General features: G+C 33.1%; 2 protein-coding genes and 1 long non-coding RNA gene across 4 annotated transcripts; 2 read left to right on the forward strand and 1 right to left on the reverse strand.

Annotated features, from left to right (window-relative positions):
- Positions 1-792: 792 nt before the first annotated feature.
- Positions 793-5,002, forward strand: LOC145576973 (uncharacterized). Of its 2 annotated transcripts, none has more exons than XR_014098583.1 (3): positions 793-942; positions 1,545-1,820; positions 4,635-5,002. It is a non-coding gene; the product is annotated as an uncharacterized LOC145576973 (long non-coding RNA). The 2 variants fall into 2 exon arrangements; XR_014098584.1 differs by having other exon boundaries at positions 815-942; positions 1,598-1,820.
- Positions 5,003-9,415: 4,413 nt separating this feature from the next.
- LOC145575807 (S-protein homolog 74-like) lies at positions 9,416-9,871 on the reverse strand. The gene has a single exon (XM_081633606.1). The coding sequence runs from the start codon at positions 9,869-9,871 to the stop codon at positions 9,416-9,418; it is 456 nt and encodes a 151-aa protein (XP_081489732.1).
- Positions 9,872-15,668: 5,797 nt separating this feature from the next.
- LOC145575809 (uncharacterized) lies at positions 15,669-17,045 on the forward strand. The gene has a single exon (XM_081633607.1). The coding sequence runs from the start codon at positions 15,669-15,671 to the stop codon at positions 17,043-17,045; it is 1,377 nt and encodes a 458-aa protein (XP_081489733.1).
- Positions 17,046-17,358: the final 313 nt, after the last annotated feature.

The raw sequence follows: 17,358 nt of genomic DNA on the forward strand, positions 1-17,358 counted from the left end.
TAGTGAAAATTTAAATTGTGCGATTAAAAAAACGGATAAGTATTTCGTTAACATCTTACATATTACGGAGTATTATTGTAAATTTAGGTTGTCAATTAAATTTTACAAGTTTGAATTTGAATCCATAGACCATTTCCCGTTAGATTAATTAATGAAGATATATGTTTATTAAGTTCTATGTCTGCCTATTTAACTTGATATCATATCCGTAAGGGTGATAATATTTCAGCTCATTTGGCGGCTAGGCTACTACCTCTAAATGGGGTGGAACATGTATTTCTAAGCTCTTTCCCACATGACATTAGCGCCTTGGCAGAACTTACTTTATTGGAATAAAATCTACTCCGATTTTTATAAATAAGAAAGTTGTGTCACTTTCTTCTTCTTTTTTAAGATACTCCGTAAAAGACATCTTCTCAATTGTAGCCTTGTGACTTTGTGAGTAATCTATTAACCTATATTAAAAGAAAATCCTTCCATAACACTTGTTATTATTACCTTGTAAAAAATTTTCCTACTTTTTTTCTAAAATACCTTATAATTTTTTTTTTTTTTTTTTTTCAGTTTGACAATTTTCGTATATACCAAAATGAAATATTTCAATATCTTTTATATTTTGTAATGTTATTGTCAAAAATATTTAACAACTTTAACGTAGTTTTGGATTTTAACATCTCTGAGGCGTAAAGTGCCAAAAGTACCGATTATTAGAGTCGGGAAGGACGCACGTTATTAAAGGTTTAGAAAATCACCGTAAATTTAGTTCCTTTGTCTACTTAAGTTAATTCCGGTCATCGGGTGGTCTTCGTATTGGTTTTTGTTTTCTACTCCATAACATATGTTACTCTGTCTTTATGGAGTACATTTTAGTTACTCTTCAAATAAAATAGAGTATTAGTCTCCACAAATTCTCTCTCCCGATTCTACAAAGAAAATCGGCAGGTAGAGCGTCTTCTTTCATGTTTCTTAAATTGTGCCCTTTTTCTCTTGTATAATCAACTATTATGCATTTTAAACTTTGGTATATTTCCCTAATTTGAGTTTAATATAATTCTAGTATCAATGCAAGTGAAATTATTTTTTGGTGTGTGTATTAAAAATTTGAAGAAGGGTCATTTTTATTTGATTGGATTGATTAAATTTTGTGGGTATGAGAAAAAAATCCATAAAATCAAGAAAAGGAAACAAGGGTTTTAGACATGCGGTTGTGTAAGTGAAAGATGGAGTTTTTAGAGTATGCACATCAGGTGTTCGATGAAATTCCGCAGAACAAAATGAACGTTGATTAACAAAATTGGATTCTTGGAATATAAGTTCTGTTATTCTTAGTAATGGTTGTTGATTACTCTATCAAATAAGCAAATTTAAGTTACACAGTAGTGATTTGGAGGCTAGTTTGTTAGCAAATGATTCATTAGCAGTTCCCAGGTAGTGGATTGCATTTGAGTGTGCTTGGTAGGCAGTGATTAGATGAATATGTCATTTGATTAATTTGATTACGCAAGCTAGATTTACTGATAGGGTGTTGTGTAATGCTTGATCAGGTACCTTTGTTGTCATTTGAGTAAGCTAATCCTGTACAGGCTTCTATTTCTAGTAAAATTCTGGAAAGGGAAATTTCCGACGAGAATATTTCAAGCAATTAGCTAGGTTTGAAAGAAGCAATTGTTTGATGGCATTGAGACGTGCTCTTGGGTGGTCTGATGGTGAGCTCATGCGATCAGATGCGAAGCCTTGCTCAAGATTAATGAGACAAACAGCTGGGATTTTTACAGTTGGTGGAGCATTGGGTTTTTGGGTCTTGTGTAGAATGCACTATGGTATGTGTTTTTTTTTCTTTTTGGCTTTTATTGATCTTAATCTGCTTCATTACAAGTTTGCACTACTCTTTACTACATGGTGTATACTGTTTCATACTAGTTAACACATTCGCATCCCTGTCTTCCCTTTTTTTATTTTTTTTCTATTTGTCATACCTCCATTAATAAAAGAGAAAAACTTATGAGGAACTACCTGTTATATAGGTCTTTTGACTTATATGTAGTAAACAAAACTTGAGAAATTTATGGTGCCTCTGCTACTAAACTTTTGTACGTGGCGATAGCTATAATACTCAAAATTATACAAGGTCTCTCATAGTTTTGGTACCTATTTGGACTACAAATTTCTATGTAACCCTGTATATGATAGTTTGATTTTAATTGATTTAGCCCCTCTCCCTTCACCCACCTGGTTGGAGAAGTCATTCCTTACATAAGGTTTGAAGTTCCTCTCCAAATCCTTTGGGCACTCATTTCTACCTCTAGTAGGTTATGTAGGGCTCATTCTCACCCTCCTTTACCCCAAACCACACCAAGAAGCCCTTTGGAGTTTGGACAAATAGGAGTGTTTTATTTCCCCTTTTTCGTAAGCAAATTTAACGTACAAGACCAGGAAGAACATCTAGACAGTTGGGGGAATGTCTTAACTTACAAAAGTTATTCATTACTTTTTAAATTCGAACAAGAGCACTGCATAGATGAGAATAAAATAGGCAAATCGAAAACATATGCATACCATGTATCAATGTATGATTTCTCAGTTTCTCCCTATATATCTTTTTTGGGGGAATCACCTCTAATGGTCATTTGGTTGTAAGCAGATATATTTTGTCAATCTTATCACTTAAACTTTCCAATGTGCCCGCTTGTGATTTTCACTTGAATTAGCTCCCAACCTTTGAAGAATTATAGCAGCTGACATGCTCATAATATCTTTGCATCATTCTAATGTACCAATGAACATAGAGCAAACTAAATTCTTAGTGTATTCTAAAGTTTGAGGCCTTTAGCTGAGAAAGTATCTATTTGCAGGATTATAAATTTCATCGGATGATCAAACTGATGATCTTGATCTATCTTTGTTTACTTTCAATCTGTCATTACCCTCATTGGTCATCACCCTATCTGCCCCCAGACTTCATATTTTAGCTATTTTAATAATGGCTATTAGCTTAAGCATACTGTTTAATCTTTAGGAATGTATAGGATTATTGCAGTTAATGAAATATGAATAAAACAGATGGAGCTCAAAGTTTATGTTTATGTCTTCCTTTAGGTAATCGGAACTTCTTGCCCTATCAATTGATGAAGACTAGAAAGCATGGCCATGCCATTATCATAGCATAATTAGCTGCTATTAATTTATAATGTACCTAGTCAGTTTCATATATTATTTTATCCCTCGTGTTAGAGATTCCTTCATGTATACTTGTGGGCTTGTGGCCATGAATGAAGTGATAAGTCTGATAGCAGTTGTGCAGGTGGGTTAATGTCTACATCTCTTTTATTGAGAATTTGAGGTGTGGTTTTGTCAGGTCACTCCCAACATTAACTAAAAGGAATATAACACTGAGAAAATAATTATATGCTCGATCAATAAGCAGTCAAAGAGAGTAATGGAGAGAACCAGTTAGGGTAATATTCAAAAGAGTGAGGTTTGAAGTATACTGTGCTGCATGAGGATGGCTCACACTGTAGACTCATGCTTTTAGTGCTCCTCTATTTTACTCTGACTCTTTGCTTCACATCAATTATCCGTGCCAGATGCTCGACTCTTGAACATAGGTGTTAGAGTATTAGACACTTTAATTTGGATCAATAGTAGCCAAATTTTCATAAATTGGCCGTGTCCGACACTGCACATACTTATGTCTGACACTTCTGACCAAGTCTAAGTAACATAGGTGCTTGTACTGAATTGCTTTGACGATAATAATATTTTATAACCTATGCAATTGTAACGATCTTTTCTGTATTAGTTCGTAGATGTAGTGCTAGTACTATTTGCTCCATTTAGTTTCACTGGGCAAAAACTTTGACCTCTGGGCTTGTTGAAGATTATCCTGGTGTTAGATTATTTCTTATGGGCGAGAAAACGTTAGGCATATCAACTGCTAAATCCAAATTTCACTGGAAGGAGCCAAATAATCAGGTTGTGTCTTTAGAGCTTGCTAATTATGGGAATATTAGTTATGCTCATATTAAGATGATTTATTTAAGAACTTACGTTTATCTTAGTCTTATGTTATTTGAGTTGTCCTCAAGTTTTATCTCTGGTTATTTTGTCATTCACCAAGTATTAGAGATATCAACAGATGTAGCTAAATTATACTACGTAATTGACATGAATAATTCAAAGTTTCAATCATCTTAATATATTCCACCTGTAGATAATCCAGACAGTCACAAAGTCCTATTTTTTGGGTGCATCCCGACTCTCTTCTCAAGATATTCAAGAAGTGTTTGTATTTTCTATTGTATATACTAGTACAACATACAAAAATTAGACCCAGCAAAAATTAGAAATATTATTTTTAGACGATTATGATTATGTCCCTTTAAAACGGGTGATTATTTAGCTTATAATACAAAAGTGCAATTAAATTAAAAAGGTGGGCTAAACTGGGGTTGGTTAGTCATTTCTTACTTGTATTATTACCAATATTCCCAAAATTTGTCACTGTTGGTTAACTCAAGGAATTTGCATATTTTATTTCTATTTCAGCACCTAACATTGCAATCTCTAAATTTGTATGCGGCATTTTTGCTGTTTTCATTTATTTTCATTCATTCTTGTGGTTTTCTGTCTGGCAGGATCAAGAGTAACAATTCCCAGAAGTCTCAGATGGGCAGCTTGTGGAGCTGTATCCGTTAGCTCAACAACGGCTCTACTGGTCCGCCTTTTGAGTCCTGAATGCGAACCCCAGAACATAGTTGCTTATGACAATAAAAGCTGAGTTCCCTTTTTAAAATCAATGTAAGATGTATGTTATCCCTTGTGATGGGAGAGTCATGTAACAAACTTCTGACACGTAGTCACTCAATGTGAGAAGTAGTCTTTCGATTGATTTGTTACGAGTGCTTGCCAAATTGTCTTCTTGTATTTAGTTTGATAGGAATTTTCCCAAGCCAATACCTCTTTTGCGGTTTTGCCTAAAATTAGTTGTCACATTATCGTTATTTATGAATGGAGTTTCTACCTTATCATCAACTTAATAGATGCTTTTTTTTTTTTTTGGGGGGGGGGGGGGGGGGGGGAGGGGGGGGGGGGGGGGTTGGGTGTGTTCCTATGCGATCCATCTACTAAATAACCAATTGATTGTTTAGGTCGTTCATTTGTGCAGAAAGGGCAAATACAAACAGGTTTGCATAATCCAAATGGGTAAAATTAAAAGTGACTTACTTTCACAATCGATTGTTTAGGTTGTTCATTTGCACATAAAGGGAAAATACAAACAGGTTTGCATAATCGAAATGGGTCAAATTAAAAGTGACTTCCTCTCATCACTAATAATAGCGCACCTACACAAAAAACACATCATTATTGCAGTGAACAAACTTCCATAGTTCCATGTTTGCTTCAAAACAAGCTTTAAACCAGAAACCCCCATTGCAAACCTTTATCAATGGTGAGAATAGGTTGTTAATTTTTGTTGTTTTGATTGAATAAGTTTTGTTGAATTCCATAAGTAATGATAGGCTTAGCAAAAAAGCAAAATTTTCAATAAAATGATGCATTAAGGTTGTGGAGTAAAAGATTTTAAACAAATTCGTTCATTTGTGAAAATGAGTAATTGATAGTACATTGTAATTTGTAAGACGAGCATTGCACAAGTGTTTTTGTTGCTAGATACTATTTATTTGAACTTGAAGCACACTGCAAATTCTTTTATGTGCACCTTACATAAGATTGAAAAAAAAATCCGTTTTGCAGATGACTTCTTTGTTAAATATACCGAGTTTACTTTTATTTTTTTTTCATGAAAGGCATTTTGCAAGTTATGTGAATAAAACTATAGAAATTTTAAACGAATACAAGAATAAGAGAGGGGGGGGGGACAAATTCTAATCTCCTCAATTATCTCAAACATGAACAAGGGTTTAGTTGATTCTTGTCATTCTTCTACTTCGATGACCCGTTCCACTTGCTCCATAACACGGGTTTATTCGTTTTGTAATCTATAACATTAATCCCTTGATCTGTTACAATCCAATTGCAATCTTTATAATCACAATGGTGATAAAAATCACTTCTCATAGTAAAAACTTCACTTTTCATGTAGCCATATTTGTTAGACCAAACATTGCACCAATAAAGGGTAGTGTTAAAGATATTTGGTTTAAATTTCCATGAAAATGCTTGATGAACATTTAGTATGTGATAACCCAAATCATCATTCTTTGATTTGCAATTAATTCTGATAGGTTGATTGCCAGGCAATTCATTCTTTATTGAGACGTGAAGATCCGCAAATATGACTACATATTGATTTAAAATGACTATTGCAAATAAAACTATTCCCCAAGAAAATTTATACATAATGCTTGCCTAAATAATCGAATATTGGTTAGCTAGTTTGAGTGTATTATAGAAAATGGTTTGTTTGAGGGTTTTTTATAAGGCATATCACTACTAAATTTTGTACGGTGAAAATATTTGTGTTACCTCCTAAATTTGCTCTTTGATTTCTCATGGAATTTTGGATATCCATTATAATGTATATTATTTAAGTATATTACTAAAAAAAGGAATGACTTTCTTCATACAAATCATAGTAAAAGAGAAATAGATTGTTGGTAAAAATAGGTTTTTTATTTGAACAAATAACTTAGACTTTGTATATGACACTTGTCCATGGCTAACTTATAAAAATAAATAATAAATAATAAAAACTTAATTACATTCCTACTTATATATATTAGTTATATACTACCTCACAAATTAATTAAACAATTCATTAGTCAAACAGACATAATAATTTGTGGAGTTTGGGAGCAATTAAAAATTATATGATACACATTTTTGACTCTTTTAATTTACGTACTACCTCCGCATCAAATTAGTTGCACCATACTTTAATTTCACATGTTTATCTACTTGGTAAAAAAAAATATTTTCACCAAAAAAAAAAAAGAAAAATCTACTTGGTAAAAAAATAAAGTTACTCGTATAGATTTCCATCAAAACTCAACTTAATTACTCAATCTCACATCTCTAACAACGAATTTACACAAAAACGCAACATTATGTAAGCAAACTAACCTTGATGTTTGCTTCAAAACAAGCTTCAAATTGAAAACACATTACACACCTTTGTCAATGGCGAGATCTAATGTTCAGAAGTAAAGCAAAAGGCAACATATGAATTTGTGTATATCGAGTGGGGAGCTTGAATACTGGTTTTGTGTTTCAAGTTGTTATACTTAGATCTTTTTTTTTTACTTAAATGTTTTTTTATCACTTGTTGAAAAATTAAAGAAGAGGAATATAAAATACCACCTCCAAAATAAAGAATATCAATTTTTTTTTTGCTAACAGGGTGGTGACACGTGGACCCTTTAGTTGGAAAACAGATCAAGATAGAGGAGGGGTGACGATACTTAGGGGTGTTCATAAATCGGTCCGCACCGAAAAAATGGACCGGACCACTCCGGACCTAACCCGGTCCGGACCGAATTAATCGGTCCGGTCTTCGGGTCTTGAAATTCATTTTTTCGGTCTTCGGTCCAATCCGGTCCAAAACCCTATAAAAATCGATCTTTGACCTGACTGGATTTTTTATTAAAAATATGCGTGAAACCTTAAATAATGGTTAAAATTATCCTTAATAAATTTAGAAAACTTTAACTTTATAAGTTTTTTTGTACTAAACATACAAAAAAAGACGTAAAAATGACGTTAAAATATAGTATTTTCTTTACTTTTTTTGTGTTTTTCATTACTTTATTAAAAATTTAGTATTCTTTTTTAAAAAATTCTTAAATTGGTCTAAAGCGGTCCGGTTCGGGTTTTGGACCGATTTTTTCGGTCTAGTCCGGGTTCAGTCTTAGCTTAATCGTTCCGGTCTTCAGTTCTTAAATTCTAATTTTCGATCTTCGGTCCAATTCGAGTCAGTCCGGTCTTGGACCGATGAACAACCCTAGCAATACTTAGTGATTTTGTGTTTTGAAGGTGGTATTTTATAATTTCATTCAAAAAGTGGTTATTTAGAAAAGTGGAGTATTTGGGAGTTTTTTTTTTCCAAAATTTCCTAGAGTATTAATTTTGTTGATTTTTGGTCATAATATATACATCTTTATTAGTAGTTGTTTGATTTCTTGGAAATTATTTTGATTAAATTAGGTTTCATTGAATTCTATAAGTAATGATCTGCTAGGCAATTTTTTTGATAAGATGGTACATATAACCAAAACATATATGTTTGTTTGAGAAAATGAACAATCGATTGTACATGGTAAGGTGCACAAAGTCGTTTCTATTATACGGAGTAGTTGAGAAAATGAACAATCGGTTGTACATTGTAAGGTGCACAAAGTCGTTTTTATTTATAGTTGAGAAAATGAGCAATCAGTTATAAGTGCAAGGTGCACAAAGTTCAGTTGTAAGGCCAAAAACTCAAAGTTAGTAACATGGATATTCTGAAAGTCTGTAGAGTGCGAGGTACGTAGCTCAAATGGTTAGAGCTTTCCTTCTGATTTCATGTGATCCTAAGATCAATTCTCATCACCCACCCCTGTGACTCTCTTAACCCCCCCCCCCCCCCCAAAAAAAAAAATGTAGTAAAAGTTCAATTTTGTAATCAAAGAAGATCCATTTTTTTTCCATTATTTATTATTCATATAAAATGAAGTAGTAAGTGGGAAGTGGTCTCTGTTTTACTTTTTAGGTAGGATAGAGAAAAATATTTAGACACATTAGTATTAATGTTGTATATATATTATATACAGAGTACTATAATTTGTGGACCATGTGGTGGCCTAGGGATAAGGGGTGATAAAGTGAAATTTTTATTTATATAGCGTATTAAGAATAAAGCAAAAGTGGGAAGATAAAAAAGAACATATCGTAACAGATTGTACAAAGATAGATAAAAAAATAAACATTGGAGGAAGTATGTTTTTAAAATATCAAAATATATTATTTGTGCATTAGCATTTAGCAAACAAGAAATTCCAAATAAAGCGCTTAAACAAGAATGAAAGAAGTATAAATCACCAAATACAGTCAAGTTTTCTTCCTTTGAGATTTTTAACCAAAAAACAACAATGTATAACAAAATTGAGCAGGTTGGATGTACTTTTACAAGAAGTACAATATTAAGATTATTACAGGGCAAAAATAACTAAAAAAAAAAAAAGTTATAACGTCTAACATAGCTAGAAGTATTCTTGTTTATCACAAATTCACAACCATAGTGATGGAATGATTTGAGTTCAAAAGAAGGATGATCATCAAATAGCTTTTCTCACTACATTTACCAAAAATTGCTAATTTACATATGTTTTCTTGCAAAAGTATTATTGCAATATGCAAATTTATTATCCTACCCAATTAATAATTGGTTGTCATTTCAATCTTCGAATGAATGCATAACCTATTGAGGGGATGGACTAGGTGATTCTTGTTGCTTCTCATCATTCCACTTGTGCCAAAGCACGGGATTGCTAGTCTTAACATCAATAACATTAATGCCTTGATCTGTTATACTCCAAGTGCAATCGTTATAATTACAATAATGATAAAATTGTTCTTTCTCCGAGAAAACTTTACTAGATACATAACCATATCTCGACCAAATATTGCACCAATATAAGGTTGATTCAAAAATATTTGGAGTGAATTTCCAAGTAAATGTTTCCTTGTTTTGAAGTATGCTATCCCCTAAATCATCATCCTTGGATTTGCATTGGTATCTCATAGGAAGATTATCAGGCAAATCATTCTTTATTGTAACATGAGTATACCAACTATTTGGCCATCCTAAGACGACTTTGTATTGGTTTGATATGACTATTGCTAACATGATCATTACCGAAGAAAATCTTTCCATTTTTTTTTTTTGTTTTGAGAATTTTGTTTAGGAAGCTCTTAATAATCTGTTATAAGTTCATTAAAATGATTTAGTAAGGGGTACATCTTACTTGTTCATACATATCATTGATTAAGTTTATTTTGTATGGTGAAATCTTGTGTAATTTCCTACTTTCACTCTTTGGTTGCCCTTGGCATTTGAAATAGTCACTGCCTTTGATATGCACTTCTAAAAATAAAGGGTATATTTTTGTACTTATATGACTCGTAAATAGAACACATGGATTGAGCCCATTGAGGGTTCCTAAAATGAGATAATCTAGTTTATCATGATTGTAAAAAAAAAAAAAAAAGTTTATCATGGCTTCACCACACACACACACTTTTTTTTTTTTTAAGAAAAAACAAATTTAATATTTCTCAAAATGTTTTAGATTAATTTTAACTAATAGAAAGGTTAAAGTATAAAGATTGTGATATAATAATGTTTTATACCTTCTAATGTGTCAAAGACTTTTTAAAGTCACAAATTCTATCTCATCGGCTCGTTCTAGTACGTAGCTAGTACGTAGATGATACTCATTCCATCGGGTTTTTTTATTTGTTCCATTATAATTTGCAAGATTTTCGGAGAGTGAAAAAGTATTGATCAGAAAAATAACGGAAGGAGTGTGGTACCCAGTTTTCGTAGTTAGAGAGAATAGGTAAAAAGGACAACTTAACAATTAAAGAAAAGTAATTAAGGCGTGTTAAAAAGGAACGTGTGTGGAGTACCAAGTATAAAAATATATCCCTTAATTTCCACATACTAACTTTTTCACAATTAATAAGAAACAGAGATGATACTATGATATGAAATCTATAAATAAACTAAAATAACAACTGCTAACCTCATTAGTTTTATAAATTGTACACATGTCAAGTTGTGGTTAAACTTTTTCCCGCCTAAATTAATTGATGACATTATATTTTTATTTCTATTTTTACCTTAAATTATTTCAATAGTTTTTTTTTAAAAACAATTCTTATTTTATATTATATTTCATATATTATATTATGATGAATTTATGAGTTACTATTTGGGTTCAAAATATAATTACTCCCTGTTAAAGAGTACCTTATATTGCATAATTTACTTAAATTTATACTGTTCTTCAAAATTAGTTAGATCTAAATAGCATTGCAATTAATGGTTATGTTTTTATAATTTATCTCATACGAGAGACATATGTAAAATAAATATTTATTTCAAAGAAATTTTTTATGTCGTGCATTGCACGTATCTCATACGAGAGACATATGTAAAATAAATATTTATTTCAAAGAAATTTTTTATGTCGTGCATTGCACAAGGCTTTTATAGTATATAATTATATGATATATGGACGAATTTCTAAGTGATGACTGCCTAATTGATAGGAGTAATATATTAAAACTCAAAAATATTTAACGCTTGCCAACAAAAATAAAATCCAACCGAAACCTCCCAAAATAGGCGCAAAACTTAACGGAACGTTTACCCACCTTCTATAGCCGGTAGTCAATTTTACAACAACGGCTACAAAACCTGCTATAGCCAGTCACCTTGAAACATTCCACTTCAACGGTCACCTTTATATTTAAAAAAAAAAAAACCTAATTCTTGCACACTTTTTATTCAATTCTCACTATATATAAATCTCTCATTTTTCATCCCAACAAAAAAAAACAGAGAAACCCCCAAAAATCATCAACCAATCTTTTTCATATTTTCTTACGACAAACATTCCCAATTATTACTTCTTAAATTCTGAAAATCAGTGGAAATATTGTTTAATTTTAATTTCCCAATTTAGAAATTGAAAATGCATAGATTAATTTCAGTTTTTGTTGGGTTGATTTTATTATGTAATTTGATTACTCCATCAAATTCACAAATTTCTCCTTCTCATGCTCCTTCTTCATCACCCACTTCACTCCCTAAGATTTCGAACCCTCCGGTGATTTCTCCGGTGCATTCTCCTCCGGTGAAATCTCCGGCGAAATCCCCTTCTCAATCATCCCACATTGTTTCGCCATCGCCTTCCGAATCACATTCGACAATCTCACCGTCTCCGGCGAGTTTCCCGGTACATTCTCCGGCGACTTCACCGTCATCATCGTCTCGCAGTCTCGTCCCTCCAACACAGGCACCAATTTCTTCGCCACCCGTGATCGCCCCTGTTTCTCCGGTGGTCGGAAGTACACCTCCGGTGAGTTCTCCGGCGGAAGTTCCGGCAGTCGCTGAGACTCCGGCGGAGGTGCCGGCGGTTTCCGAGGGGCCGGTATTGGGTATTCCATCCAGTTCCGCGCCACCGGCCGAGGCACCTTCCGGGATTGTTCCCTCGGTGGCGAGTTCTCCGGGAGTGCTATTGCCCGAGGCGGCCGAGGGACCGATGCCGCTTGCTGATGACTCCGGAGCAGAGGTGAAGTTTGGAGTTGGAAGTGTTGTTTTGAGTGGAGTGGCTATTTTGGTTGCCATGGGTGTTTAAGAGATTATTAAGATATGGTTTTAATTAAATTTTAGTTTAGTTCATTTATTTATTAATTTGTTTATGTATTTATTTTTGGTAGTAGAGATTTATTAGTACTTCTATTATGATTTATTGATTAGTATTATGAGATATGATTGTTTTGATTGAATGTAGAGTAGTATCATTTTATTATGATGATATTGATTGTGAGATTAATCATTAAACTCCATATGATTGAAATTAAAGCACTTTTTTTTTTCTTTAAACGTTTTTCATGTCAATCTTATTTTTGTAAAAAAATAACGGTTAATTTTCCCATAGATTTTGGGGGTAGTTGAGAAGATTTTGGAGATTGAATTGTTCCAAATCCAAAGGAAGTCCTTGTATCATTGATCTTCCATCATACTTTATGATTTATAACACTTGTTTAGGCCTTTTTTATGTTTGTGTTTGTTTGTTTGTCTTTTGTTTTTCATTGGAGACTTTGGTTTACGTTTACTAATTTTTGAGTAGGTTGAAATAAAATGCACCATGTACACATGATGAGCTAAGCCGTGGGTGCGTGCAATATTAGTTACATGTCAACAATTCAACATGTGTAATTTATGCATCTCTATTCACTTAAAAGTGTCATATTCTTATGTAAGTGTATGGGGAAAGCATTTAATTTAGAGATAAAGGTTTTTGGAATATCAATCATTGTTTCGCCAACATTGTATATAGCGTAATGGAGCAATACTTTGTATGTATTTTATAGTCATTAACATCAAATTGCTGCGTGTGGTACGTCATGGTGATTAGAGAACATGGTCGGTCATGGTTAGAGGTAAGAGGTCACATAATTATATATATTTTCACTTTAGGATTGCATAGGGTTGTTTGATAGAAAGGGATCAAATTAGATTTTGGTACAATTTAAGATATGCACAGTTTTAATGAAACTTATGGAGAAGTAAAAATGTGTATATATATATATGTATGTATATACTCATAGAATTTTTTTTTACAGAAAGAGTGGTATATTTTAAATTTGTTTTCTTTTAAATATTTCAAACCTCTTTTAATACGTATTATCTACTTTTGAGATATTAATTATGTGACTTGTTACTTTGTTAAGTGAGTTCATTATCGATGACTTTTGTGATATAGCTTGATTGTCCCCGAGTTTCTATTATTGATTGAATTTAAATTAATGAAAGCCTTATAAAGATGCATAAATACCTACCCATTACTTATTTACTTTGTTTCTCTAAATTAGGACCAACCATGCTCTACTTCATGCATCCATAATTCCATATGCTAGCATGTTACCGATGTAATATGACTCCTTTATCTTGCTCTTAGTTGATATTGATGTAAACCTTTTTTTGAAAATAAAAGAATAAAAGGTGATGGATCAAGTAATACTTTACATGTAATACATATGGACGATCCTAAGTTGTAAGATCATCCATGCATAATCCTATAACAAAAGTATACAGGGATTTTTTTTTTTTTATTTTTTATTTATTTATTTTTTTTTTAACAGAAGCTAACGAACGTCTTGAGGGCGTAAGATAAAATAATTACACCCTTCGACGCGTGATTTTAGCATGCACTCCCAAATTGAGAAGTACCATATTAGGAAATATTCTACAGAATTATCTAATGCCTCAGAGACGTTCGTTAGTAAGAAGCTTTTTATAAATGCAATATATAGTCATATATTGATCATTAACAAGCTAATCATTTGATTAACGCAATCATTAAGAGCACCAGCATCAAGGCCTTTTACAATCCTTTCCGTGGCTTTTTGGTGTCCTTTCCCAATCCTGATGGATGCTATTACTTGGGAAAAATAACTGTTAGGGAAAGGATATTGTAGTATCCTTTCTTTGGAAAGGAAATCTCGCCTCAGACCAAGTGCCATGTTAATTCAACAATCACAAACAAAAGCATACAACGGCTATATTGGAAATCATCCGACGCTCAACTTGTTGACACTTGTCAGCATCTTGTTTCTTTATTTTTTTTTGCTCCAAAACAGTATAACGGCTATAATTTGTAAACGGTAACTTGTTTTAAAAATCCGAAAACACCAACAGTCATAAAATTTTTTTGTCTATAAAATGAGTATAAATTTGCTATATTTTCACAAAGTTTCAGTTTCACTTGTACAATACTCTTAAACACAAAATTACTCTAATCTTCTTTTTTTCAAGTTTATTTTTCTCCATTTCACTTCCAATTTCTTAGAGTCTTCAATATGGATCGTAATAATTCTAATTACAGTGGTAACCCGAATTTTCCTAACAATTCAAACTTTCAATTTAACCAATCTAATCCTCATGTTGACCCTAATCTGTTGAGTAATCCTCAAATTCAAGCTGCATTTTTTCAATGGTGTAGTAGTCAACCAAGACCAACAAATTTCAATAATATTCCACCAATACAACCAAATTTTCCTCATAATTCCCAATCCTATCAACAAGCTTTTGGTAATACCGCTTTTTTCCCTATATCAGAACATTTAACTCAAAATATGAATCAATCTCCAGGTGGAGTTTGTAGTAGCAATGCTACTCCAATAGAGTTAAGTGGTGAACATGTTGAAGAATTAGCGGGAGCACAACATCTTGAAGAGATTGACAATGATGAAGTCGAAATTGTTCCAGAAGTGCAACTCAATACATCTGCACAAAGGAAAAACCAAGCATGGAGTATCGCCGAAGACAAAGCTCTTGTATTAGCCTATATAAATGCAGGAGGCGATGTGTGAGGTTGGCGGAAGGGCTAAAAGACCTCTTGGCATAAAACAGACAAAGATGAAAGGTAAAGCATCAAGTACTTCGTCAAGTGTAAATCTTGACTCTTTAAATACAAATTTTAATGACATGGGAGAGAAATTGGGTCAATTGGGAGAGCGACTACTTGATCAGATGAGAGAACGAGATGAAGAACAAAAGGCCCGGGTAGAAGAAAAGAAAAGACAGAAGGAGGAGGCCATGAAGTTCAGAATGTTAGAAAGGTTAATGCAGAAGCCCGTTCTTGATGACAAGGAATTAGCAATGTATAACAAACTGAGAGACGAATTTAGTAGTAGGTTTTCGCTTTAATTTCATTTTAGTATTTGCAATGTTTGTATTTTAATTAAGTATTGTAAGGTACGCAAGTTATTTTTTTTAACAAAATCTTATCTTATCCATATCTTATGTGCACCAATTATGTTTTAACAAAATCTTATCTTCTGACCAACAATATCCTATTTTTGTCTATTTAAAGTACATGATTTCTATCTTCTAGTGTCACAAACAAACACATCAAAAATAAAACACCAAACACAATATGAGCTTAGATTCAATCTCTTCAAGTTCTTCAAGCTCTTCCTCCTCAAGTATAACTGATAAAATTTATGATCACATGGTCATGAATTTTATAAATGAGAGTCAACGTTTAGTTGCGATGCAAAATTCAGTGCTTAATTCATTACAACCTGAAAAGCAAAAACGTTTGAGAAAACGAAAGGTAACTGTGCCTAGAAATCGTGAAGCGGCTCACGACAATCTAGTTGCAGATTACTTTAGTAATCAACCGGTATACAATGATACTGTATTTCGAAGGAGGTTTCGTATGAGGAGACCCCTATTCCTTCGCATTGTGGACACATTAAGTGCAAGTAATCGCTATTTCCAACAACGTCCCGATGCTACCATGCGTCTTGGTGCTTCACCCCTTCAAAAATGCACCGCGGCTATACGTATGTTAGCTTATGGTTGTTCAGCTGATCAAGTAGATGAATATCTAAAGCTTGGTGAAAGTACTGCTAGAGAATGTCTTTCACAATTTGTCGATGGAGTTATTGCTCAGTTTGCAACTGAGTACCTCCGCAAGCCAACAATGGAAGATATCCAGCGTCTTCGAAGAGAAGGGGAGGATAGAAACTTCCCCGGCATGCTAGGAAGCATTGATTGCATGCATTGGGTATGGAAAAATTGTCCAGCTGGATGGAAAGGAATGTATCAAGGCCGATCTAAAACGGCCACTGTTATCTTGGAAGCGGTTGCATCTAGGGATTTATGGATTTGGCACGCCTTCTTTGGGACTCCTGGGTCGTGCAACGATATTAATGTACTACAACGTTCTCCTGTGTTTGATGATATAATAAATAATCATGCTCCACAAGTTCTGTTCACAGTTAATGGAAACACTTACACAAAAGGATACTATCTCACCGATGGGATTTATCCAAAGTGGTCGACATTTATAGATGCGGTTACTGCCCCTCAAACAACTAAGGATACGTTATTTACTGAACGTCAAGAGAGTGCGAGAAAGGATGTTGAGCGTGCTTTTGGTGTGTTACAAGCTCGTTTCGCAATAATCAGGAAGCCTGCTTTGGTATGGAGTGTAGATCTGTTGTGGAAAATTATGATGACTTGCATCATTATCCAAAACATGATTGTTGAAGACGAGCGTGATACATATTTAAATTATAAGGATCCACTCGAGTTTGCCGATGAACAGCCTGAGAATATGCCGGGGTCGTCCTCAACTAGGAATGCAACAACATTCACCGTAACTCCTGGACAGTATGATCCAGATAATTTCGGTAGATTGATAGCTTCGAGAGGGGAAATTCGTGATAGAGACGTCCATATGGCTTTGAAGAACGACTTGATCGAGCATTTATGGGCACAGTCTATGAGGTCCGATGAAAATTAAACATTTCAGTTATTTTTAAACTTATGTTTGTTATTTTCTTTGCTATTTTTATCAACGTAATTCATGTTTTTTTTTATTCGTGTCGTTTAATCAATGTATTTCATGTTTTTTATCAATGAGTTTTATGTTTTTGAATTCGTCTCGTTTAATTAATGTGTCGGTTAATAGAATGATCTATTATTAATTATTATTAACAACATTTTCAACAATAATAATAATTAAGTATATTAATAAATATATGTAATTTGAAAAAGGAATAAATGGTGGGGTATATGTAAGTAGGAGAGAGAAAGTGGGAAAGGATACTCATTGA

The sequence above is a fragment of the Chenopodium album genome, chromosome 13, assembly GCF_948465745.1.
Source record: "Chenopodium album chromosome 13, dcCheAlbu1.1, whole genome shotgun sequence".
Lineage (NCBI taxonomy): Eukaryota > Viridiplantae > Streptophyta > Magnoliopsida > Caryophyllales > Amaranthaceae > Chenopodium > Chenopodium album.

Excerpts from the sequence above, each read along its gene's own strand:
- LOC145575807 (XM_081633606.1), bottom strand. The coding sequence starts at position 9,871 with ATGGAAAGATTTTCTTCGGTAATGATCATGTTAGCAATAGTCATATCA.
- LOC145575809 (XM_081633607.1), top strand. The coding sequence starts at position 15,669 with ATGAGCTTAGATTCAATCTCTTCAAGTTCTTCAAGCTCTTCCTCCTCA.